Raw genomic sequence first — 26067 nt, 5'->3', positions numbered from 1 at the left:
GTCACTGTGACCCTGTCTGTTGCATTCTCGCGACACAATATCACCTTGAGGGGATTTCTCCAAATTTGACACAAACGTCCTCTTGGATTCACAATTTGGTGGTGAAAAGTCAAGGGAACTGTTACCACACAAAACATGTTTTCTGCCATAACTTAAGAATTAATATGCTAAATCACAAAATAAAAATATTAAAAGAATGCATGAATTTAAAATCAAACAGAGCAGTGCAAGACAGTGCAATGTCAGGGGTAGGGTAAAGTTTAATAATAATAATCCTTTAAAGAGAAATTATAGGAATGCTTTTCGAGAAAAATAAGTTTTCAAAAGAGATTTTAAAAAAATGATTTTTTATACCAAAAAGGTCAAAGATCAGCTTCACTGTGACATCATAATGACATCATAATGTTCGGCAAAAACACTTTTCTGGTCGTAACTCAGCATCATATCTATGAGGCATTTTGTCAGATACTGAATTTCTGTGTTTAAAGCATCCATGTGTTTAAGACGTGGATGTTAACTGTGAGTGCAGTTGAAGTGGTTGGCATACAACCATGAACTATTAATTCTAGTTTGTTGATACATGCATGTGATTATGATTCATACACTACTACTGTCTGGACAACAGGTTTCTTTCCAGTGCCAAGTTGAACTGTGTCAGTCATGCCAGATATTTTAATTGAGCTGAATACAGAGGAAGGGCGACAGCAAGACGGCCAGACAAAATGAGCGAGAGAGCGAAAGAGGGAGAATGTTGGGTCGGGCCAAAAGGCTGCAGAGTACACGGCTGACCTTTACTTCACTACTGTGTTCAGTAACAGAGATGGAGAGGAGAGAAAAAAGAGGGATGTAGAGACACAGAAATGAGACAAATTAGAAATATAAAGGGGGGGGGGGATTTATCCTCATCCTGTCCCAAAAATAAATTATACTCTGGATGAGCTGCACGTGCCGAATATGTGACGGCAGTCAAACTAGGAGCACAGGAGTTAGGGGAGGGGAAGAGAAGACAAAGATATTTACGACTTCGCTCCTCTTTTGTTCTCGCGTTGATATTCAAGCTGTGTAAGAAATCCCTGTACTGTCCATTAGGTTTATTCATCTTCATTTGGGCAACTGAAAGGCAGGCAGGGGGATGAGAGACAGAAAGAGACAGTGATAACAACAGAGAGAAAGAAAGAGAGACACAGAAACAGAACTGAGAGAGAGAGCGAGAGAGAAGCTGAGAGGGGAAGGAAGGAGGAAACAGAATGGCCATCTGGTTCTAATCTTCTCCTAGCTTATAAAAACACACTAATGACTGGTAGACTTTCTGCGTGCTGCATGTGTTTGTGTGTGTGTGTGTGTGTGTGTGTGTGTGTGTGCCCCTGTGCCCCTGTGCCCCTCCAGAGTAATGAAATGCCGGGAGTCTAAGTGTGTGTGGGAAAAAGTCACTGCCGCATGAAAAAAAAAAAAAAATCAATGCTGCGGACATGATGCAAAAAGGATGTGTCATTTTCAGCATACCCAAGAGTGTATTTAGGGCCAAAGATGGTTTATGTTTTGGAAGATGAATCACTTAAAAGAAAAAAAAACCTTCCCAGTCGGCAAAAGTAGGCATTAACCCTCAAATTGCTCTTCTCTCCTGCAGCTTTGGCTCAGAAAGAGATGACATGAGCCAAAACTTTCAAACATGACATCACAGCAATGGAGCAGAGATTCCCTCCAACCACTGCAAAAGTGGAATGTTTCGGTCTTCTTCCTTGTTTGTGGCTCAAACAAGCACACCTTTCAGTGTGTTAATGGCAACATATGGCGTGTCAAGTAAATGTTCAAGTTAGCCCGAGCTACTTTCACACCATATGTTGGCCAAATGTTGTTCTGCTAAGCTGGCTGGCCCATCTTCCTGGCCTTTGGACAGTAAGCCCTCTGGAACAGTGTCAGCCTGTGCAGTGATTTTAGTCTCAGAAATGCTTGATCATTTTCCAATAACCAAACTAATAGGTCCAATATACATTTGTACAGAAACAACAGGACCATAACACTGTGGGCAGATTCATAAGTGTTATGGGTCCCATTGTAGGAGAAGCATGTGAAAGAGAGAGAAGACTTTTTTCACACTGGGTCAGGATTGAGATGATTCAGCAGTGCTGTTTGGGAGCCATGGTGTAACAACACTGTCCCATATGTCTTCCACTAAACAAGATTCTCATTTACTTTCTTGTTGCCCAAGTTTGCCCACACTATACTTTAGTGTGGCTTTGATAATGACTAAATTGCTAGTGCCAGCAGACGATGAAAGAAGGAGACGGCAGGCATGGAGGAATTTTTAATGAAACAGTGGCTGCCTCAGAAAGCCAGAGACGCAGTGCTGTGCACCAGAAAAGAATCCCCACACCAGTGCAAATACATCAGAGGCCTTCACTCCAAGCACCACCCACAGCCGAACCTCATTTCTGACAAACACTGAACGCATCATTTTACAGTAGAGAAGCTGCCAGGTTCACGCTCCAGCATGCGGCTGGTGTTAACATGGACAGCAGAGTGAAGCGGGACACATTCCACAAGTGCTCTGCAGCTGGTGTTTTTGTGTTTGTTTTTCTTTTTTCATATTGGCTTCTCTGTGATCCACTTAGATATTTCCATTTACATTATCAATACCCTTTTAGAAAAAAACACACTTGAACTGCAGTCTTTCACACTTGAAAAAGTTAATTTCACATATGAAGGGAAACATTTTCACCTCATGTTATGATTTGTGTTTATGCTGAAGTTAACGTGGTAAGAGAGAACATGTTTAGAACTTTACATTTGATGCTAATTCTTACAGTGGAAAGTCAGTTTCACATGTAAACTGAAACATTTCACATGTGAAACTGTGATTTCACCTCTGGAAATGACATGTTTATTTTAAAATTGACATGTAACAAGAGACAACGTGTATTTAACTTAACATGTGATGCAAACTTTAACATGTAAAACGTCATTTGACACGTGAACTGAAACATTTCACGTACTGTTGGGATTTCACATTTGGGAATGAATCAGTGACACTTTTTTAACTTAACATTTAATGTGAATCTCAAAATGTGGAAAGTCTGTTTTAATGTGAACTGTTATCCTTTGGATGTGAACTTGGAAAGTTTCACCTATGAACTTAAGCACTTAATATGTGATGCAATTTCACATTTGGGAATGACATGTTTGTCTTAAAATTAAGAGACAACACATTTTAACTTTACACGTGATGCAAACCACAACACTTGAAATGACAGTTTCACAAAGGGGGCCCAAAACATTTCCTGTGAATTACAGATTTAAAATGTGAAACCAAGTTGTGACGTCGCTTCATATTCATGTGATAAAAGACAACAGATTTTTAGCTAAACATGTGACTGTAATTTAACATGTGAAAAGTTCATTTCACATGTGAGCTGCAACATTTCACATGTGATGTTGTGATTTCACATGTAGTAAAAGACGAGTTTTAAACATCAACTTTTTTATGTGAACATGAAAATTTCCTGTGTGAAGTGACATCACTCTGGTCATTTGTTTTCACATTTCACAACACGTGCAATCCCACATAGTATATCTTTAAGAAAAGGGACAGCTAATTGTTTCATTTCCATAGATCCTTAGAAGGAGATATGGGAGTTTTTGATTTAAATGACCTAATATTAACCTAGTGAATTACTAATGTTCTGTATTTGTCTTTCAGAGGGTCCAGAGTACGAGTACAGTGGCAGTGAAGAAGAGGATGATGAAGTAACAGAGGAGGAGGGAGAACCCAGGTAAAAGCCTTTTCACACTATGAATATTGTTGAGGAAATTGATCAAAGAGTGTGTGATAAAAGATTACATGCTTGTGCAGCAGAGAGGCAATTAAGAAGCGCAGTAGCTGTTGCAGATTTCCATATGCAGAGTAGAGGTAAGATCGGGCCTAAAAAATCCAGCCCGACCCAACCCGGGCCTGCGGGTATTATAGCCCGACCCAGCCCGAGCCCAATCAATTAACTTGATTTGCAGGCCCGAGCCCGAAACAAACCCGAAATTTTATATTTTATTTGTGAGGACTCAGGAGGAGGCGGAAAGGGAGGGGATGCGTCAGTCAGACCCGGACAGAGCACTGCTCCGGGAAAAGGGACTGGTTGCGATTTGTGTGATCACATTTGTGACGATGCCTGTGCATAATGATAACAAATTAAAGCCTGTCTTTTGTAACGAATTCTCCCAGTTAAACAAGACTGTAAGATGCATATTCAATAAACATTTATATCTTTAGCGAGAGAGAAGCCCGGCCCGACCCAACCCGAACGTAATAATTGATATTTTGGGCCTGACCCGGCCCGAATTTCGGGCTCGGACTCGGGCTCGGGCTTAAGATCTTACCTCTAATGCAGAGGAGATATGGCATCAGGCGGACACACTTAATGAATCTGAGTAAGAATACACAGGGTTCCTGTGAATCCTTAAAAAGTCTTTAAAGGCATTGAATTCATTAATCTAAAAATAAAGCCTTAATTGCTATTAAGTTGACATAAATGAATCTTTCAAAAGTCTTAAAATGCTCAGACATGGGAAGTTGCACTGTAAGATCTCAAAATATTTGGTAACATCTATTTTTTTGTGAAAAAAATTAGTGAATTCCTTTTCTTAATCTCGTCATGGTGGAAATCCAAGCAGTGAAATTTCACATGCATATTGAGAAACACGAAATTGCCCAAAGAAAACAGCCAGAAATGCCAGATGTTCCCACTTCTTTTGGTAAACCAATTAGATACTTTAATGAGAACATAATATGTTCATTGTCTTCCACGTGTTCCACTCTAAAAAGGGTTGGTTTTTTTTCAACATTTGACATGGATAATCTAAGTTTTTCACTGGACAAAAAAAAAAAAATCACATTTTATGTTACAATAAACATTTCGGCAACATTTTCCCTCTTCAATTTGGGTATATTAGAAAATTGGTCTTAAACTTAAAACCCAAGTGGCTTTTAAAAAGTCTTAAAAAGTCTTAAATCCATCTTGCATGTAGCTGTAGGAACCCTGATATAAACAAACAATTTCTCAAAGATTTGGGGAATTTAATCATCATTATCAGCGCTTATGTGTAGATTAACACTCACTTATGAACTCTCCCTCTGCTTAAGTGCTCCTCACATACAGAGCCAATGAAGCACCACAGGGCATGTGTGTGTTTGTACGTCCATGCACAGATGCACTATCCTCTCTGTTGCTGTCCCTGGACGTCTAACAGCAGATGGCACTACAAATAGAGCACTTTTTCCCAGGATGAGCTTTAAGTGTGTGCATGTGTGTAACTGAGCCCGTGATGATCTGATTGGTGAATTAACAGCGATTTAGAATTTTTTCCTCTTCCTCCTCAAGTGGACTCCACTACATAAAAGGCACAGTTTTTATCCCTTACATTGGTGTCCTCCCTATCATCTCTTTCAGCTCCATAGTAAACGTTCCCGGGGAGTGGACGTTACGGCGAGAGTTTCTCCGTTTACAGACAGAGGATCGTGACGGGGGCAGAGAAGGAGGCCACGGTGGAGGTGGGGGTCAGCAAAGACAACAGGTAGGTGTTGAGTCTATACGCAACCTTTTATTCATATTGTAGAAATATACATGAAGTTATAATGATGCAGTCATTGCTCATTTAAAGCCTCCTGCAGACAGATTTTTGCAATCTTGTAAGTTTAGTGCAGCTGCACTGTGTGACGTGGATCTAATAAACTTGTGTGCGACATCATTTTTGATGAATGCAGACTGTATGATGACATCACTTACTAAATTGCAGGCTACAACCCATGTGCATCGATGTAAGTTTGTAAGAATTTACCTCTGATAAACTGTCAAGTGCTGCTCTTGGTTTAACTGGATCCCAGTAGTTGTTGCAAATTTGCATCGCTGCTGATATCTTTTGTTTCGTGCCAAAGCAAGTGTTTTGCATTTTTGTCTCTTTACTTCATCACTTCCCCACTGTGAAAAGGCCTTATTACTAAATCTAATAAAAACTTAAACAAAAAAAGAAAAGAAACAATATAAACTGAACTGAAATGAGCAAACCCACTCTGGAAACCATCTGGAACTTAATTGAACTTAAAATAATTTTTTAAAAAACTACTTAAAAATACAAAACTATTATAATTCTGCCAGTTGTGCCATGATGTTTTGTCATATATGACAGTAAGTGGAGTGTCTTTGGGTTTTGGCCAAAACAAGCAAATCAAATCACTATTTTTTAACATTTTATTCACTGAATCATTGTCAGTTAATTGAGAAAATAACTGGCACTGGACTAATCAGTAATGATGTTAGTAATTGTTAGTTTCAGCTCTTATCATTAGGAGTAGTTCTTATAGTAGTAACAGAGGTAGTTTTCGGAGGGTGCTTTCAGTATTGGAAGTTCAGGTTCATTATTTGAGTTCATTCAGTTTAGCTCGTTATCACACAGGAAAAGCGTAAAACACCTCTGTTCAAAAAGTCATGATGTTAGCTGAAAAAGTGTGGTGACCAAAATGTCCACTCTGAGCTGTAATCGGATTTCACACTCAGCAATTAACCTTTAGTCTTGTTAAAGTTTTAGATGTCACTGCCTCATATCACAGCTGATACAGCAGGCAATTTGACCCCCTGATCAAAGTCAAACATAATTCAGTTTTGGTTTTACAAGCGCAGAGCCAAGTTAACCCAATCTATTTAACCTTCAAATCAAAGACTACAAAGTGTGGAAAGCCAACTCTGGCATTTTCTTAATTTTATTTTAGCTATAAAGATCTTATGATTCTTGTCCAGGCATTACAGCAGCACAGGCAGCAGTTGGCAGAGCAGGAACGATACAAGCAGCAACTGCTGGCTGACAGACAGAAGAGGATCCAACAGCAACATGAGCAGCGGCAAAAGTTAGAGGATGTAAGTATCGTTTCTTCACTTTTCTTCACATTTATAGTTAGCAGGCAGTAAAACATTTCAGGGGAAGAGAAAATAACTTGATCCACCAGTTTTTATCAGAAACATCTTTTACAAGAAGCACCAGTGTCACCTGATGAGTCACATCCTGAGTCTCACTAACTGCTCCCACACCTTCAGTCTCAGAAGCATTTATTTATATATCATGTGACCTCACAATAACCAGCATCTGTGCAAGCATGTGTCATTTTAATGATGTGAGAGCTGTAGTTTTACTGTAGGTTGTACTTCTTAACCCTTTGAAACCAGAGCAAACTGGCTTGATTTCTTAAAAAAAAACATGGGGGAAAAGGCAATTACCTGTTTAAGAAGAAAGCACCCAAAAATTAGTAAGAAAAAAAGAAGTTACAAAAAAATTACCTGAAAATTAGCAAAAAAAAAAAAAAAAAAAGAAAATTAAAAAACAAACAAGAAAATGACCTAAAAAGTGCCTAAAAATAATTTCAAAACATAATTTTCAATATGTAGTAATGATCATTTTAAATAGTTATAGTTTTCTTGACATTTTTCCCTTGCTTTAAAAAAAATAATAATAGTAAAAAAAAATTGAAATCTACAAAATCTTGCAATTTGCAGGACATTTCTTGCCAAGTTGCTCATTGCCTTTTTTTTTTTTTTACATGTTTCCAAAAATGAAAAGTTTAAATACTTGCAAAAGGTGTCTGAATGCAGCACAAAAAAAGTGATGTGGATCCAGGCTCCAAAGGGTTAAGAATGCCATCTAAATGCTTATTAATATAAAATTCATATATTGCGATGAAGTGTACAAAAAATAGAACAATATCATTAACACTTGCCTAAAAACAGTTTTGTAAATGATGTTGATTGTACTGTTGTTGGTGTGCATGGTTTTGTGATGACGGTTGTGTGTTTGCTGTTTGCAGCAGCAGAGACGGCAGCTGGCGGACTGTGCCTTCCAGTGGGCGGAGCTTCAAGAGATCTTGCTTGGGGAGGAGTCTGATCTGCATGACAACAGAATCTTACTAGATGAGAGAAACAAAAGGAGTGACAGGAGACAGGTAAAGATCAACTTTGGCATATGTACTTGTCACTATATACCTCAACGTGATGACTGGGAAGCGTAGCATTAGTGATCTCTTCTGTCTCTGGTAGTTTTTTTTGTTTATTTCATTAGTAAGGAGTGATGGTCATTTTTCTCTTGTGTGCGAAGCATGTAATTACATTTTTCTAGGCAATCATTTTCCTAGATTTTTTTTAAAAGAAAAATCAACTTGTCAGATTTAACAGTGTAGGAGCTGTGCAACAACTTTACTATTTACACATGAAGCAGCCTGACATGTAGTCGTAAACAGCGCTATGGGCTGCTAAAGCTGCTAAATGCTCCACTTTGTTCACCATACAATCTCTAACTCTGTCTGCAGGTCAGTGCTAAGCAGGTAGTGTACAGTGGGTTTGTCAGAGCATTTGCACTGAAAGCAGCAGCCTGCTGCGTCTGGAACTGACACTCGGAGCAGTAAGAGTGAACCAAAACACTTATCATTGCGGGTTGTAAAACCAAAAGAGTCATTTCACCCAAATAAAAAAGATGAATTAGTGAAGCTCTTAAGTATTGAGTTACCTTTTTATGGAATTTCATCGTAATAGATTGACTCTGTTGGATGTCCTTAACCTCTGTTTCTTTAACACTTTCTTAAAGCTGTCATAAGAATTAAAATATACAGAATGAATAATACGAAGCCTGTATCTGACCTTTGTGCCACAACTGTCATGGTCAGTCACATGTTGGCTACAAATAAATAAAACAGTCCTTATTCACATTAATTAGGATGTGAAGTTAAATGTAAAACCAACGTTACATAATGTTTGTTTTTACAAAAAAGCCAAGTTACCTGTCAGAAGGAATACCTTGTGGCAGGTGAGTGTGAGAAACACTTGGGCTGTGTGTAAGTGTGTTTAGGTCTGTGTATATTTGATGCTGCAGTGAGTGAACACTTGAACTTGTTTTGCTCCGAAACGCTGAGCTCAAGGTGCGTTTGATGCACGCAGCACTGAGGCAGTGGTTGCACCTGTCAGCCTCTGTCACCCAGGTGATAAAAACACTCCGTCCTCGACGCGGCGGGCCAGAAGAAGAGATCTTATAATTCATCGTTTCATAATTACTGTGGAACAAACAAAACTTTATGAGATGAGAAATCACCTTTTGGACACATTTCTATCAACTTAAATACCATCACAATATAAAAAACAGGAACCTTCTTATCTATTTTTTAATATAAATCTGGCAGTATGCAGGTGCTGCTTTAATCAAATCTTGAGGAATTAAATATGAATAAAAGACATAGCCCATATATATAAAGAAATCTCATTTCACAGCACTTTCAAAAGGTTTTGTAAATTAGCTGGAGGATGAATATGTTTCAAAAATCCTTTGTTTTGCTTCACTTCTGCAGTTTCCTGTTCAGGGAAGGTCATTCACTTCCACAAAGTTGCTACAGAAATATCTTTTATCTCGTTAAAAGTTCATTTATAACATCATATAAATCTGTATGAAAATAAAAATCACCTTTTACTGTGAGAAAATGTTACAAAGTGACTGCATGTGAGGACGTGTGAAAATGTCTCTGCCAATTCCAGTCATTTTAAAGAAAGACACATAGCTCTCTGTGCTTTATCAGAGATTCCTTTTTTAGTCATTAATTTTAACACGTGTAATGAATCGATCCCACACACCAGTGAGTTTCAATAGGTGTATATTAAAACCAAGGAGCAGGTTAGGAACTTTGATTTCTTCATGTAGAAGACACTGTATTTCAATGCTATTAATATCTGTCTGGTTATATTATATGTCTATTTGGTGTGCTTATGTGTGTGTGGCAGAGAGCGATCTGTACGTATTAGGTTCTGATTACACAGATTGCCATGAAGTCATTAAGTTCAGCGTGCTTGATGGATCTATCTGATGCTTCATTAAGTTTTAATGCATCTGCATTTAATTATGTGACAGGTTCAGTGAGTGTGTGATGTGATGTGTTGTATTTTGTCAGATGAAGAGCTTGCCTTGGCGCCGTGGTTCCAATCATTTCACACATTGATTGATTTGGCAAGCATCACATAATGTATTTCAGCGGTGTGTCTGTGGCTTTAATATGAGCGAAGTGGCCGAGTGAAGGGTGTGAATCGCCACACTGCGCGGGGACAGTGACTGATCAACTGTGTTGAAACTCAAAAACCCTGCTCCCTCAGCTGCGTCATTATCAGATGTAAGATGGGTTGTAGAACTTCCCCTAAACAGAGGAAGAACCAATTTATGGTCTACCCTGCCTCAGTGCATGCTGGGAGATGCTCCTGTCCCCTGTGACCCTAAACAAGATAAATGAGTAAAGAAGTAGTTTGACAGTAATATGACTTGCAGTGTCTTTAGAGCTACATACAAGAAAATTACTGGAAAATCTGCCAACCTAAAGAAGAAAAAAACAACAACAAAAAAGGAAACACAAAAGAGAAAGTAAAACAAAAAAAATACAAAGCAAAGAATGACCTAAAAATAAAGATTAAAAAAATTTATTCTGTAAAATAATTTTAAATGAATAATTCTGACAATTATGAATATAGTTCATTGGACAATTTTCCGTAGCTTTTTAAAAAAATAGTCTTTAACATCTCTTTTTTTTGCATCTTTCTTGTTTACTATTCCAGTAATACCGTCTTCTTTGGTGCTCACAGTGTCAGTAAAATTAACTGAGTGACTGAACTGAGAATCATACCAAGCTAACATTGTGAGTAGTGTGTCCATATTGACAAACATTGAAAGATATACAGTACTGTGCAAAAGTCCTAGGCCACCACAGATTTGTTGTTTTAGCAAAGTTTTAATGAGGATATATAAATATTTTTTTCTCAGTCTCTATATTAAAATACATACAAAAAAATACAGTGAACATGTACAATGCATTATAATACCCAAAAAGTCAGGACAAAATGGCTTCTTCAGAGTAAAGTCAATATTTAGTGGGGAACATGGAATCATACAATCATAACAAAAGGTAGCTCAAGCAATCAATATTGAGCTTTGGACACGTCTTGCAACAGAATGCAGCCTGGTTTAAATACACCAGAAGATTAGTATTGTGAATCTCATATTGTCTGCTTAAGAGAGTTCAAGACATGCTAAGTGGAAATGGAGGTCAAACAAAATTTAAGTCCGTTGAAGTTGTTTTATTCTGAAATATTTGCATTTTTTATATGTGTACATATTTCCTGTATGTTCTGCCGTATTTTAGTAATGAGACTACTGACAAATAAATATGTGTGATCATTGTAACCTTGCTAAAATAACAAAGTTTAAGGTGACTGAAGACTTTTGCTCAGTACTGTATACACACTGTATTCGTGTTCTAAGCATCAGACTTACTTAAATCCAACAGGTAGCCAACAATTAGGTTTCATACATCCAAAGACCTTCTATAAAAATGAACTGCATCGCAACCAGACCAGGCTGCTTATAGAGACAGGCCTTTATTTGTCAAAATGCGTAGTCACACCCAGTTTGTAAAAGGGACTGGACGTTTAATTGGGACTAGGCTTTTATTTGAAGTTTTACAGTATATCAAGAGAACTGGATACAGTGTTGAAGGCGAGGTCCCGTTCATTTCATTGAAAGTTTCTTAATGGCGCATTAAGCCAAAAAGTTCAACTTCCCGGGTTTAAAGTAACCCAGATCTTTCTCATTTTTGGGCTGATAGAGCATTTGCATTAAAGACTTTCACCGGCCGAACGGCTAACTGACGACTGAATTAATCAAATCCCGACAGTGAAACAAGTCATTTTTGTGAGACGCTCAAAACTGTATCCATTGATATACAGACGTGTCTCTCCCAGTGTAGGTCTATAGGAATAAGTCTTTTGGGTCCCATGGCATCATGTGATGGACCTGGAAGTTGTAGTTACACAGTTTGAACACCATGTCTAATTGGCATCTGACCCTGCAAACTGTTTAGGGGCTTGCTGTTAACAGGCTATGGTAACACAGCGCCTACTATTCCTGTCATTCTTGTTAATACTAGACTGACCCTCTGTATGCATGCTCACCTTGGATTATGGCTCAAAGGGCAGTTAAGTTTATTATTAAATGTACAAAGTTCATCAAAGTTGGAAGTTTTGAAGTTAAGCTGCAGTTTCAGCGTTAATCTCTGCTGAATGTGATCCAAAACAAATAAACACAATTTAAAGGCAACGGTGCAGCCAGTGCAAATATTCAAACAGAGTAGATTTAATTAAACATTATAAATGTGAGAAAATATCCAGCTTGGACTAATTGGACATACCAGGATTTTCCAGGAGAAATTCAAAAAGAGGTCATAATGAAATATTTAGAGTTGAGGGCGTTGGCTAAAAGCTCCACGCCATCTTGCACACTCTGAATATTTTAGTTCCCACCTCTCAGAATTCTGCTCAAGACCTTAGTACACCCTAATTAAAGTGTGTGTGTGTGTGTGTGTGCGTGTGCATGTGCCTGCGTGTGTATACGTGCCTGCGTGTGGTTGTTGTGCCAGTCTGTTGCTATTCTTGTGAGGACCGAACAAGAGCACAATAATGTGAAACAAGAGGATTTTAGAATTTTAATTAAGATAAAAATTTAGTTGTTTGGGTTAAACAAAAAGTAATCAAAGTCAAGGAGCGTACTGTCAGATACCTTAAGTTAACCATGTGGCTATCTGTTCGTGTGTGTGTGTGTGTGTGTGTGTGTGTGTGTGTGTGTGTGTGTGTGTGTGTGTGTGTGTGTGTGTGTGTGTGTGTGTGTGTGTGTCCGTCCCCATCCTCAGCAGGAGCAGGCAGGCAGGCAGCGGAGTGCAGATGTGACAGTGAGGCCTCAGGACTCCGCCGCAGAGCAGGTAACAAACCTTCACTCTGTATTTTACTTACTTGTCATTAATTGCTCTGTTTTTCACATGAGTGAGGGCAGGTGGAATTTCTTTTGAAATCTTCTGAGTATGTGCTGAGTCTTGATGCTGCTGGTGGTTTTGGTCAGTAACACACATTGTGTGGGTGTCAGCGGTATGTTTAGTGGTCTTGAGATTATGCTGCTAACCTTTCAGGTGGATGTCAATTCTTTCTTTCTTTCTTTCTACATTTATTTCTTTTTCTTTCTTTATTTCAACAAGTCTTTATTTCTACATGTCTTTCTTTCTACAATTTTTCTTTTTTTTTTTGCCTTTTTTTCTTTATCCCCCCCCCAGTTTCCTTATTTCTATGTTTCTTTCTTTTCTCCTACATGTCTTTCTTCCTTTCTTCCTTTTTTCTTCTATCATTGTTCCTGCAAGTCTTTAAATGTGCCTGTCTCTTATGTTATTCTCTCCTTTTATTTTATTGTATCTTATTTACTTTTTGAAGATTTTCCACATCTTCCTATGTTTTTGTTTTTCATATAATTTCCTACTTGGTATGGTTGCATTGTCATATTGGCAGAAAAGGTACATGCAAGTACAATGACGAATTTGTTGAAAAACTGATTGCTCAATTGACAAGAGGTATCTGGAACAATTTTTAAAATTATATTTTTCCAAGCAAAATGCCAAACCCTTTTTTGTTCTACCTTCCCAGTTGTGAGAATTTGCTGGTTTTTTTTGGTCTTTTGTGGTAGTAAACAAAGTATATTTGCATTTTGGACTCTTGGTTGTGTAAAACAATACATTGAAAGACATCATGTGTGGCTTTTAGACCTTGAGATGGGCATTTTTGTATTATTTTATAATATTTAATAGATCAAATGATTAAGGTGACTTCTGATGTAGTAATGTTCCCACTTTGATGATATGAGAAGATGATGTTGTTAAGCTGAAGAAAGAATAGGCTTTAATCCAAGGACTGAAATCCAAGAGGAATAGTTTGTGTAAGAGAAAGAAAGAGAAAAAGAGAGACGACTTTGCTGCTGTTGACTGTGTCACTGGCTCCTATTAAGATGAAAGGAACTGAAAGAGTAAAGGGTAGGCGAGGAGGAAAGGATTTTAAGACACTGCAATGCAGCAGGAAGAACAGAAAAGAGAAAGTAAAATAAACAGTCTCTGAGTGTCTTCATACTGTACATGTGTTGAAGAGACAGAGAGCGACTGTGTGTTTGAGTCATGCTCCGGCTGCCTGACACCCCTGGTGGTTCTGAGGAAGTACATCATTTTGAAGTTCTCGTTCATGTGTGAAAGATTGGAGTTTTTAATTCTCAGTTTGTCTGGAATTCAGAGGGATAACAGTGACATATACTGCACTGTACCAGCAGTGTCAGATCTTGACAAGCTTTTAAGCCAGTGCTTATCACAGCATGATATCACTTTTGTTTGAAAGCCTGCCCCCTCCATCTCTCTCTCTCTCTCTCTCTCTCTCTCTCTCTCTCTCTCTCTCTCCCTCTCTCTCTAACGACGGAGGGAGGGATGAAGGGAGGAAATGAGTGAGGAAAGGAGAGAGAAGGCATGTAACCTTTTTCATTTTTATCATCTCTCTTTCCACTCGTCTCTCTGTTTTCCTTCCGAAATGTGACTATCAAATCTCAGTGGGGTTTCAGACATACAAATTCACCAAACACGTCTCTGTTCTTTGTGAAACACTTTCTGGCATCCTCACCTCCCTTCTTCTCTTCTGTCTGACCAATCCTGCCCTGATGTTGTTACGATTGTTTGGTATAATGAGAGTTGCTCTTGATTATTACTCCATAGCCTGTAGATTCATACAATTAAAGACACGAAACATAAAATTAAACAAGTGAAACAAAACGTGTTTATTTTAGGGCTTCTTTTCCATCTCTCCAGCCCCCTGCAATCCTACACACCTTTCATCTCTAATATGCAATATTTCTAGTCAGCGACTGTAACTTAGAGGAATACTTAGACCACAAAATTATCATTTGCATACCAGTTACTCAGCCTGAGTTACATTGAATTCATGAAGAATACTTTGTTTTTCATACGTGCCTCCCCTGAACAAAGAATCAACAAACTGAGATTTTCTGGATGAGCTACACTAAAATGGGTCTGCCTTGAACAACAGAAAAACTATATCAAAAAATCCTTTTCAAAACTCTCACACAACACATACAATATAATCCAAGTCCAATTTATCCTGTTGTACACTCAGTACCTCCTAAACGCATTCATTTTCATTAAAACCTTACTTTTGAAAACACTTCCACAGTGAGTGTTGAGTGTTGAGCCTGGGCAAGCTTGCACGCTGTAAAATCTGTAAGTTCATTTACTTACAGTAATCTTGGAAACCGATTGCTTCAAAAATACAGAGTAAATAATACGAATTTTAAACCGCAGCCATTGTTTTTTCAAGAGAACCTATGCTGGATATTTTCCTAGTTAGTTTTTGCCGTATTTAACCAGCTTGGACTAATTGTGAAGTTAGATAAATGACTTGCAAGTTGTTACATGGAGAGTTGAGGCTCCCTTCCCACTACAGTAACTCTGGGCTCTGGGCTGAATGATTAGTGTCTCCCGCCCCGTACCATAATCTCTTGTAAATGAAGGCAAAGACTACACAAATAACTACACACATCTTAATGTGTATTTAGCTATGATAATCCACTGCTCCACGAGTTGATTTTTTCAAAGGCTTTGTTGAAATTATGAGGGTTAGGAGGGTGAGCAAAACACTGGGAAAGTGACCGGATCTATACAATGGGCAGATTTATACGCCAAATAACGCAAATATAAATCGATAAAATTCATATTTTGATCAACATGATGTCTCAAATTGATAATTTCGCTAAATGTAACCCGCGTAATAAGTGGGACATTTCGCCATGTCGGGGTTTATTTCTCCATATCAACCTTCTCACTCCTTCCATGTTATCACAAAGTTATTGGTTCAAGTTAACTCATCCCAAATGTGGCATGATTGTTAATGCTGTGGTGATGAACATATAGGGACAGTGCATTATGTTTTGGGTAACGTTATATGTTTCATATCATGCAGTTCAGTGCTAACTAGCTAAAATAACTGCACTGGTCAACTTCTAATCCCAGTAACCATAGCACTAAGATACCATCATCGGCATGTAAATGTCTTTAGCTTGCAAGTTAAACCAATAAGTTTGTGACTCCAAGAAACATATATTATACATAATGGTTCGATTTTATGAAATAAATAATGGCTATGCGATGCACGTTATGATTGACATTACCTGTGATGTTTCTCCAGAGCTGCTACTACTTGGTACGCTGTTGCCCCCCATGTTTGCCTCTGGGCATGCACATGCGCAGTTGGAGGAATCGTGGATCGATTACTCTCCTTGCAAACTGACTGTGACCTCAGTGACGTCATTTCAGCACTTTTCCGTTTGTACTGGATTCGTGCTCACAGTGAAGACACTCATACTCATATAAAAACAATCCAAACTCAAACCCAATTTCACAGATATACGTATATGACAGCAGAATTTTGTGTAAAACAACTTTTTTGACATAGAAATTGTTAAAATTACAAATAAGAATGATTAATTATGGATACATCTTTTTGACAGCTATCTTACAACATACACCATGGGCTCTACATTTGAATTTTAATAACTGACATTCATACCTTATTATGTATAGAGGATAAACAGCTTTAATATCAGTGTGTCACATGATAAGCATATCAGATGGCCTAATTTGAGTATTAGCACATACTTTTTTTTTCTGTCTTTCACTGTTTTTTATCGCAGTATATATTGCCAAACAGAGCAACCATGCATTCTTATGCAAGTCACCATTGTTTCGTGGTAATTTGGGTGGTACACTTCAAATAGCTTTCATGGAGAGTTTTGTAATATAGTTTTGAAAATAGGCTCTGCTCCCAGGGACCAAGAAAGCTGTCGTGTTATTAATGCTCAAGTGCTGTTGTTAGTGGAATATGGTTAGTTTGGTATGTTGGGTATTCTGACTGTGTGTCTCTCATTCTGAAAAAACAGCATTAAATTTGTGGTGGTTTCCCCCTCTATGACAGCAAATCTTATTCAGCTGGCATGTGGCAGAAATGTTCACGTCTTAAGTGGTCAGGAGGATGTCACACCGAGTGTTTCTCTTGGTTCTAGTGGAGTTTCTTTCAGCAGAAGTGATGCACTGGAGTATGTGTGTCTCTCTATGGACTTCCTTGAGGAGTCAATGTGTGTGTGTGTGTGTGTGTACAATACACATAGTTTACACACTGCTTCCAACATTTTGCCTCTGTTTCTCTACTGTGACATACTTAAATATGCTGTGCTTTGCATTTATATGTTTTTCATATTTATGTGGCTAACATCAGCGCAAACCATTCAAAAGGATGTGTAACTTGAAACTTTAAACTGCAACCCTAAAAAAATCAGAGCTGTGAGATGTGGTTGATGATATTGATTCTTTACTTGTGCTTTTATTGCATTTCCTCTGGAGAAAGTTGTGCTTGCAAATCTGATTCTCCTGCCAGAGAAGCAGCTGCCATCATATGTCCAAGCTTCAATGCCAGCGCTGGACTGATTGCTATTTTATGAATGTGTGCTCACATATTTTGGTTTTACACCAAATAAGTGAATCAAATCTTTTTTATGTTCTTCTTCGAGCGTGTGTGTGTCTGTGTGTCAAAACAAGCTTGATGATATGTGTTTTATGAGTTGTTTATGCATCAACTGTGGCTGGTCTTGTCAGTCTCTGCAGAACCTGGGAGTCTTTATTGTGTTCAGAACTACAGTAGTATGTACACATACACAACATTCACTCGATTTATAGTGAAAACTTACAAATAGATTTGTGTACGTTTAATAATTTACATGAAGCATAAATCCTACACAAACTCAGGGTATGTATTATTCCTCCGGTCTGCATATTCACCACAGAAGTATTAGCTCTCATTGTCGCTGTCAGTTGTTCTTTAATTAGAACATCTAACTCACTGAAGACTGAAGCGCAATCATAATATTATTATTCCTTGTGATTTGTATCTAAAGTGATTTTTTGCTTCTGAAGTCAAATTTGATTAGGGAATTGGACTGTTCTACCATATCAGTGTGTATGCTAGTAGAGAATGTTGTCATTCAACAAAAATGTGGAAAAGTTAATTAAATCTGAATCAGCTAATCTTGGCAAGAGGAGCTGAAATCAGTTGAAAATGACACTCGTGTTTTATAATCTTGCATGTGTTGCCAGTTTGTTCATGTTGAACTAGCTAATGAGATGGAGGAATTGCAAATTCAAAAAGACAACTCTTAAAAAGAGACAGTGTATTCATTGTATGCCCCAGGTACTATCATGAAAAAATATGGGAAAAAAGTCTAAATTTGAAGACCAATAATACCGCTCTGAATTAAAGAAGTATTTCACCAATAAGACGAGACACCATATAAAACAAAGCTGTCTAGATGCAGATACTTTTGAAATATGTGCTACATGACCAGAGAGAACAGAGAGAAATACTGTTTGATTAGTGTCCTGCCAATACAGCCTCTTTGAACTGAATTGAGAAAGGACTACGGCACTGGCTTTTGCTCAAATGGTAGAATACCTACGAATACCAGAATGCATCGCCCAAATAAACGCTCCTGCTGGTGAATGAGGTAATGCAACCTCATCCATTTTAAGGCAATGGTGGCTAGCTGAATCTTGTGTGAGTGTGTAACGGTAAGCTGAAACAAGTTTCTGAAAACATTTGAGGCAAAAAATATTCAAATAAGAAACAGAATCTTGATTTATATATAATCAGTGCTGCTAAGTTTTACCGTTTTATCTGTGCACAGACTCACCATGACACAAAACAGGGCACTAAAATATGTTTCTGAAAACATTTATGGTCAGAAATAGGCAGTGCAGTAACATTATCTTTCAACAAATAAAGTAAAATGATACATTACAATCAACTCTGACAAACATACACCCATACACGCACGCATATGTACAGCATGTGAAACAGAACAAAATAATAAAAGAAAGTGGAAAAAAAAACAGGGAGAAAAAGGCCCAAGTACGCATTCATATATAGAAAACATTGAGTCATATAATATTACATAATCTTTAATTGCTGTTATATTATTTGTTGATGTCCATCGGTTTTCACATGCCAAGAGCATATTCAAAAAAGATATTACCAGTTGATTGGGTTTTTGGTCTGAGTTTGAGAGTCGGAGCGAGGGGCGGGTAGGTGTCTTAATCAGCTGTTTACTCTTTGTGTCCTTGGTGACAATATGAAATATGAAAGTGCAAAAGTACAACCTGTAGCTAGAGCAACAGCCCCAACAGCCAAAGAAACCCCACCAAATGACGTAAATTAGGTCAACAAATACAGGTATCGGTTGCCTTATTTTCTTGACTAGCAGTGACAGGTCACAAGCTTTCCTCCTCTTGCTTGCTGAAATTTGCACAGACATGTTAGCCTCACAAAACAGCATAACATATATGTTATTTCACATGGACACTCCCAGGCTCTGTCACTTTCTATGTGTGCTTTTCATGTTTGCTACATAGAGAGCTGTGGCTCCAAACCAGCTGTTTCAGCATAAGGCCCAGCTCTCCCAGCCTCAGCTACAGCTGCAAGCCAAGCCCCAGCCTCTGGCTCAGCATCAGCAGCCGTCAGCAGGCAGGAGATCCCACCGCACCCTGCCCAAGGACCAAACCCAGCTCCTGTCGCTGCAGCACGACCACAGACACAGGGAGAGAGAGAGGCAGAGAGAGAAGCCTGTGGCAGCGCTCCAGAAGCTAACAGCTAATAGTGGGAACGCAGCTGCTGCTACTGCTGCTGCCACTGCTGCTTCCTCGCCCAGCCGCCCCACAAACAGCCAGCGCTCAGCGGTAAACGCCTGCCTCCCTCAGCTGTCTGGCACCCTTTGTCACCTCTACGTCCCACATCTGTCAGTCCGTCTCTCTCTGTCCCTCACTTTCATTGAGTTTGATGATTTATTTCTTTGTTTTCTCACATTTTTTAAAATTTTGTTTAGTTTTACTCTGTCTAGTTCATTTTTACACAAAGGTCTGGAGAAAGTAGGCTGACTCCTGTATACAATGTTGTCACATTAGGTAGACACAGCTCAGACCAAAACATTTCCCCGAGGAAGAAGTGAACCTTGAATCGATGCTCAGCTGTGTGATGATGCTGCCAGCAGTCACTTTTCTGCCTGTTGGCTTAGGTGTGATAACAAAAAAAAAACACTCAGTTGAAAGCATTCATTTTTTCATATCTATGCATGGTGGCATATGCTGGCTGAGTATGGAGACAACATGTGGTTCGTAGCCTTTATTCTTAGCTTAGTGGCCAAACCACACGTGGAACTTAACAGGAAGCAGATCAAAGGTGCCTTTTTCAGAGGAAGGTATTTTTAAACAGCCAACAGTCAAACGGCTGAATAAGGATTTTCTTAAAATGTTAGGTTTTATTTATTCATTACTTGACACAGAACTCGGTTCAGTTTAGCAAAACAGGTTATACTTACAGAGAATCTCCTTTGGAAGGGAGATGTAAGTGAAACATTAGTGGCGCAAAAGCATTCTTTTATCCAACATCTCGTGGGGCGCTGAGTGGACAGCTACAGCCTTACCTGCCTTCACCAAGCTTCCTGACAGCAAAATTTGCAAAACCCAAATAGCTTTAATGTTGGCATTTTGGAAGGGAAATCGAAAGTGTTTTTAATTAGAGCTCCCACCCCAGATTGAGGAGCTGTTTACACAGCAGCAGTTCTTACATGAAGCGTTAATCTTTTGTTGTGGTTTGGCCTTTTGTTCACATGAAAACAGCATTTTGGGGGCCTGAAAACGCAACCTATTAAAACCCTCGTAATGTCCTCCCGATTGCCATACACCTTTTTTCCTCTGGGGTCACAACTTTAGCAAAAGGAAAGACATTCCCATTTTTAGCAGGGCCATTCTCGTCAAAACTTGGCCTGAGATTCTTGATCAGTCTAATAAGTTCAAAACACATATGCAGCAGGATATTTGAATGATTGTAACAGCTGTCTGTGCAGATTACGCTTCACTAAAAAGGACAAAAAAATAAGCATAAGGTTATACAAGGGGTCCCCCTGAGATGCACACATTGAATAGAGTAAAATCTGTTCCGTGAGCCGTGAGAGTCACGAATGTTAACAATGCTTCTCAAAACACTTTTACTGTAGATTGGCTGTTACTGTACATGGTTATCAGTATTTCCCATCTTTCGTCCCTGGTTACTTTTCTTCCAGTGGAAGCTCTCAATTGATCAGCATGAAACCCTTTTTAAGCTGAGTATTTTCATGCCTGACTTTGCAGCAATTCTACGGTACGGAATTGGGAACTACCAAGAAAAACACAGAGCTGTAATATTTGTTAATGTGACACTGATTAGTGGCACCTTTTTATGTTTGGGCCAATGTTCATAAAATAGTCCTCAGAACATTCCTAAACTTTAACCTAGGAGAAATTTGATATAAATTGGTTAAAGTCAGACAGAGAGGCTTTATATAAAGTGACTGAAAATAACTTTTAACACAGTTTTTAAGAGGGATTCTAAAGTGCTGACTGCAGTGACTCCAAAGTGTTGCATAATATGGCGACAGTCATGTCTGCCCATAATACTAAAGCACTGAATCAGCTGATAGTGGGCCTCCAGAGGTGACTGTGTCACAGCTGCATCACATCAATCATTACAGTTTCATGCACAACTCGCCATTATCATTCCTTGTGTCCCACATTATATCTGTTTGATATACAGTACATATAAAGTGCATTTATGTATTCATGTGTAGAACCCTTGTGTTACATGTTTTTTTGTGTGTTTTAGATGGATTTCCAAGAATCAAACCTTGCCAGGCTGCTTTTGGCTGCTGGTCTGCCCAGCCAGGTGCACTCGAGGCTGGGCTCCGGGAGCAGCTCTAGTCCCTGTACTCCAGCCATGCAGAGAGCTCACATTAACCAGGTATTCACTGTTACATCAAATAACGTGTTTTCTTTGGATTTATTGTATCCTGCTCTCCTCTTTGCGATATTAAATAATGTTTAGTCTGTTCCTTTCTGTTCCATGCTTGACTGAAGTGTGTAAGAATGTTTTTATACACATGATCCTACTTTTGGGAACATGTAATAATGGGTGAAACTTTTATTTTCCCAGAATGCCAATCTGCGGTCCAGTCGAGACACCCCTCACAGCAGCTCTATGTCAGATATGGCCATCTCCCCATTGTCCCCTTTCTCCCCCCTGTCCCCAACTGATGATGTCTTCTGGGACTCCGGGACGCCACCTAAGGTGAGCAACGACTCTCCCATCAGCTGCTGGATGACATATCAGAATATATGCTTGCAGGTTTGATGACTTACAGCAAACGGGGAAAATAATTGAACCAATCAAAAGGGGAAGTTGCTGTTATGGTCATGCCAGGCGTGGTATGCAGTCTGTATCACATGAGTTGGGCATAATGTGTTTGTGTGTGCTAAGCATCCTGTATTGGGATCATATTTAGCTAAGGAAGTGATGCATACAGCACGAGGTTGGCACACTGTGTTTGTGTTTCAGGGAAAGTGTGTGTTTTTGTGTATGCTTGTAAGAAGAGAGGGCTTGAGCTTTACCTCAAGGCTTTTTATGAAGTGTCTTTTAATAAAAAAAAACCTCTCTGTGATAAACACACCTTACTTACTTAAAAGCACAACATTCACCTTCACTCTCTTTCTCTGTCGCATTCTGTCCAATATCACTGCTCCCCCACTGGGTGTTACACGAACAGAATATGCTGTTAGGTGTATTTACTAACAGAACACCATATGGAGTTGATAGAACAACTAATAACTACTGCAGAGAGAGGAGGGGGGCCCAATAAAGCTGTCTGTTTGCTATGTTATGTTGTTGAACTAACAGGAGGCCATATGGAGTCGGTAGAGCAGTTAATAACTCTGCTCTCTCCTGTGATTGCACTGAGGTTGCTGGAGCTGCTTTAAAGAGAACCTGTTTTCCCTTATTTTTTGTCACATATATATCGTCGGACGTCCATATTAAAAGTGGCCAAAGTTTCAAATAATGAGGTAAATGAATGTAAAAGTAATTAGTTAGCAAAAACCTTGGGCTTCAGATTGTTCTGACAAGCTGATGTCAGAGTTTGATAGATTTGTATAATCATCTGCTCCAGGCACACTTCTGCAAGTGTTTACATTACGTAGCCTACATTGCCACGTGGAGCTACATACTAATGTCAGGTTAAGTTTTTGGTTGCCGATGTTAGTTTCTCCCTAACCTCGGATCATATTCCTCTTGGAAAATGTCTGTTTGTGTTTAGAAGCCTTTATTGGTAAATTTCATTGGGACAAAGTGCCACTTTACACAGGCAGTCTCTGGCTGCAAGTTCACTGCTACATCTAGCTACATGCTAAATCAGAAAAAAAACATGTAGCTTGGTTGCCAATGTAGCTATTTTCTCCCCAACTTGGGATCATATTCCTGCTGGAACATTGTGATGGGAGTCATTTTCCGGCTACAAGTACACTGCTACATCTAGCTACATATTAACGTCAGGGAAACTTGGGAAATGTGGGTAATGATGTAAATTTCTTACAGATTTTGGATCATATTCCTGCTGGAACATTTTGTTGAGAAGAAGTGCCACTTTACATAGTCATTTTCCAGCTCCAAGTACACTGCTACATGTAGATACATGCTAACGTCAGGAAAACGTGGGGGCTTAAAGAGATAGATGCTAATACAGCAGAGGGTGAACACAGGTGTTTCAGTACAGACATTATGAGGAAAACAAAGCATTTTTTGAAAATTAAACTATTTAAGCATGTTCTAGTAGAAACCCAAAATCTTGAAAGCACTGCTGTGGCTTTCCAACTTTTGGGGGTGGACAACACCATACTGTGTGCTAGTAAAGTGCTGTATCAAAGACAGACGTTTGATTATTTTTACAACCCTCTGAATTCAAATAATATAATATAATTTTTGAATGGTCTTATGCTGAGGGCTCTTTGATAATTCAGTTTCAAAACACTCAAAAAGCTAATATTGTAATGTCATGTGTGCCGCAATAGAAGACAGGAAACAGAGTTCAGCATTGTCGTGTGCGTGTTCAGGGTGAGCCAGATGCAGGATGTGGGCAACTTGTCAGAAGGATGATAGGTATTCCCACAGTTCACTTCCTGCAGAGCTGGGTGTGTCTTCCTCTCTGTAACTAGGCCATGTGACCCAGGAGATGAGAGGTCAAAAAGTCACCAGCTGGTTGGTACTCTGACTGTTTGAATTTGAGCCGAATGAAATGTTGAAAGATTCAGTTGAAAAGACAGCACTGACTGCAACACTGCTGAAGAAAAAAAAACCAAAACGTTAAGAAATAAACCTGAGTCAGACAATATTTCCACACCATCATGGGAGATTTGGACATGGCTTTGTGTTGTTTAAAGGAACAACACTGAAATGTTAAGAAAGAGCAGAGCCAAGTGGTCTCATTAGATTCTCAGTAATAAATATTTCCCGGTGGGTTATTAAAGATTTTATTGCACTACGCTCTGCACCCTTTCAGGCACTGTAGAAGTTGTTGTACATAAAGGTTTCATAACCACAGAAACCTTCCAATGATTAGCTTAAACCCTGCTTGGCTAGACGTGAGTTTCTTGTAAAGAGCCGTCTCAAACCTATGAAAAGTGAAACAAGCAATTTAGGACCACCAGGAGACTACCATTTTTGTGTATATACTCACTGTGTGTTTTTGTCAAGTCAGTTCAGCTGATTCTTCTTCTGCTCTCTGTCTTGTGTAAATTCCAGGTCCCCGAACGCACTACCTCTAAGTTCTACTGTCGAGAGCTGGTGATGGGGCACAAGAGGACCGCTTCAAGGTAGACCACATCTACACTGTATGCACACAGTCTAACGTCAGAATTGCAAATTGAGGATTTTTCTTCTATTTTATGCTGCTGCTGTTATTCTGATAGTAAGATGTGTCTACATAGGCAGGTTCACAACATGTGTGCCCTCTGCTTTTTACACACACACACACACACACACACACACAGGGATGTGTGGATGGGTTGCAGGCTGCTTGAAAAAACACATCCTTAATGGGGAAAATGTTACTTAGATTTTCTAAAATGTGAACGTATTAGAGAGCAGAGCTGGAGTCCAACTCTCCATCAAGAGAGACAATGTACACATTTTGGCATGAGGAGCAGTGTAACTTCCTTGATTATTTTAGAAACTAAAAGTTTAGTTCTGTTTCCTCTAAGGGTTGACAGATTGTTGGCCTGACCGATTATTGGAGCTGATATTTGGCATTTTGCTGATTATCTGTATTGCCATTTTATTTCAATGGTTGCCAGTAAAAATTTGTTAATGAAAAAGTACAAAGAAAGTGTCAGCATGGGAGGAACTTTTAATTTGTAAAACCTCAGGGAGCTATTTTTATTTATTCATTTTTTATTTACATTTTGACTTGACTTTATAAAAAAGTTGCTGGCAACACGTGCCATATAGATAAAGCCCCACTGTTATAGCGCCAAGAACCAGTAGTAAGTCATCATATGACCCAGATGATGAAATGAGAGGTAAAACAGAACTATATCACAATAACAAACCTTAATGACAAAACAAAGAGCCCTAACTTGTTCCCTGTCTATTTGCAATAATGCCCTCTGACCTTAAAATTATGTTTCAAAAAGGAGAGAGAATTAGGGAATGTCAAACGGTCTTTTTCTTTTAGCCCAAAAATGCATCTCTTACCCATTAAAGTAACTGTATTTAAAATACTTGGACATCCATTTTGTAAGTATTTTTGTTTTATGGCACATTAACAATAGGGACTGTGAAGCTAGCCATTCTTTCAGGGTCATCCAAAACATCACCATATGTGGACAAAAAAAGACAGCATGTCTTAAGTTTCAGTTTTAAAGAAGTGACAGTTTTGATCCTCTTCCAACCCCCAAATAAAAGGAATTTTTCTCATTGGCCAGATTTTGTATAGATTTTTTTTAAATTGAAAGTATTGTGGTTTAATGTCTATAATTCCATTGTAAGTTAGATGTTACACATGTCTCCATGACAAAGGGGGTATCAAATATCCCCCCTCAGTAAGATTTAAATTTCTCTGGCTTACTTGAATCATATGCCCTCAAGAAAAAAATGCACGTAAAAGAATTTATCTTGTATTCTTTATTCCACAGGCAATTTTTATAGAGGGTTTACACACCAACATTTTTCTTTTTTCATTTTT

General features: G+C 38.7%; 1 protein-coding gene across 2 annotated transcripts in view; it reads left to right on the top strand.

The window, feature by feature from the left end:
• Window positions 1-26067, top strand: part of si:zfos-2326c3.2 (misshapen-like kinase 1) — an 86674-nt gene that overhangs the window by 35025 nt on the left and 25582 nt on the right. Inside the window, exons 11-19 of one of the 2 annotated variants that reach the window (XM_042493011.1) lie at window positions 3698-3770; window positions 5439-5562; window positions 6783-6899; window positions 7841-7975; window positions 12740-12808; window positions 19379-19702; window positions 21663-21797; window positions 21990-22124; window positions 24627-24697. In XM_042493011.1, the coding sequence (XP_042348945.1) occupies window positions 3698-3770; window positions 5439-5562; window positions 6783-6899; window positions 7841-7975; window positions 12740-12808; window positions 19379-19702; window positions 21663-21797; window positions 21990-22124; window positions 24627-24697 (1183 nt within the window). The remainder of the gene's footprint in view (window positions 1-3697; window positions 3771-5438; window positions 5563-6782; window positions 6900-7840; window positions 7976-12739; window positions 12809-19378; window positions 19703-21662; window positions 21798-21989; window positions 22125-24626; window positions 24698-26067) is intronic. The other variant, XM_042493012.1, reaches the window with a different exon arrangement.

This window comes from Plectropomus leopardus, chromosome 9 (genome assembly GCF_008729295.1).
Source record: "Plectropomus leopardus isolate mb chromosome 9, YSFRI_Pleo_2.0, whole genome shotgun sequence".
NCBI lineage: Eukaryota > Metazoa > Chordata > Actinopteri > Perciformes > Serranidae > Plectropomus > Plectropomus leopardus.
This window is presented reverse-complemented; position numbering and strand designations above follow the sequence as displayed.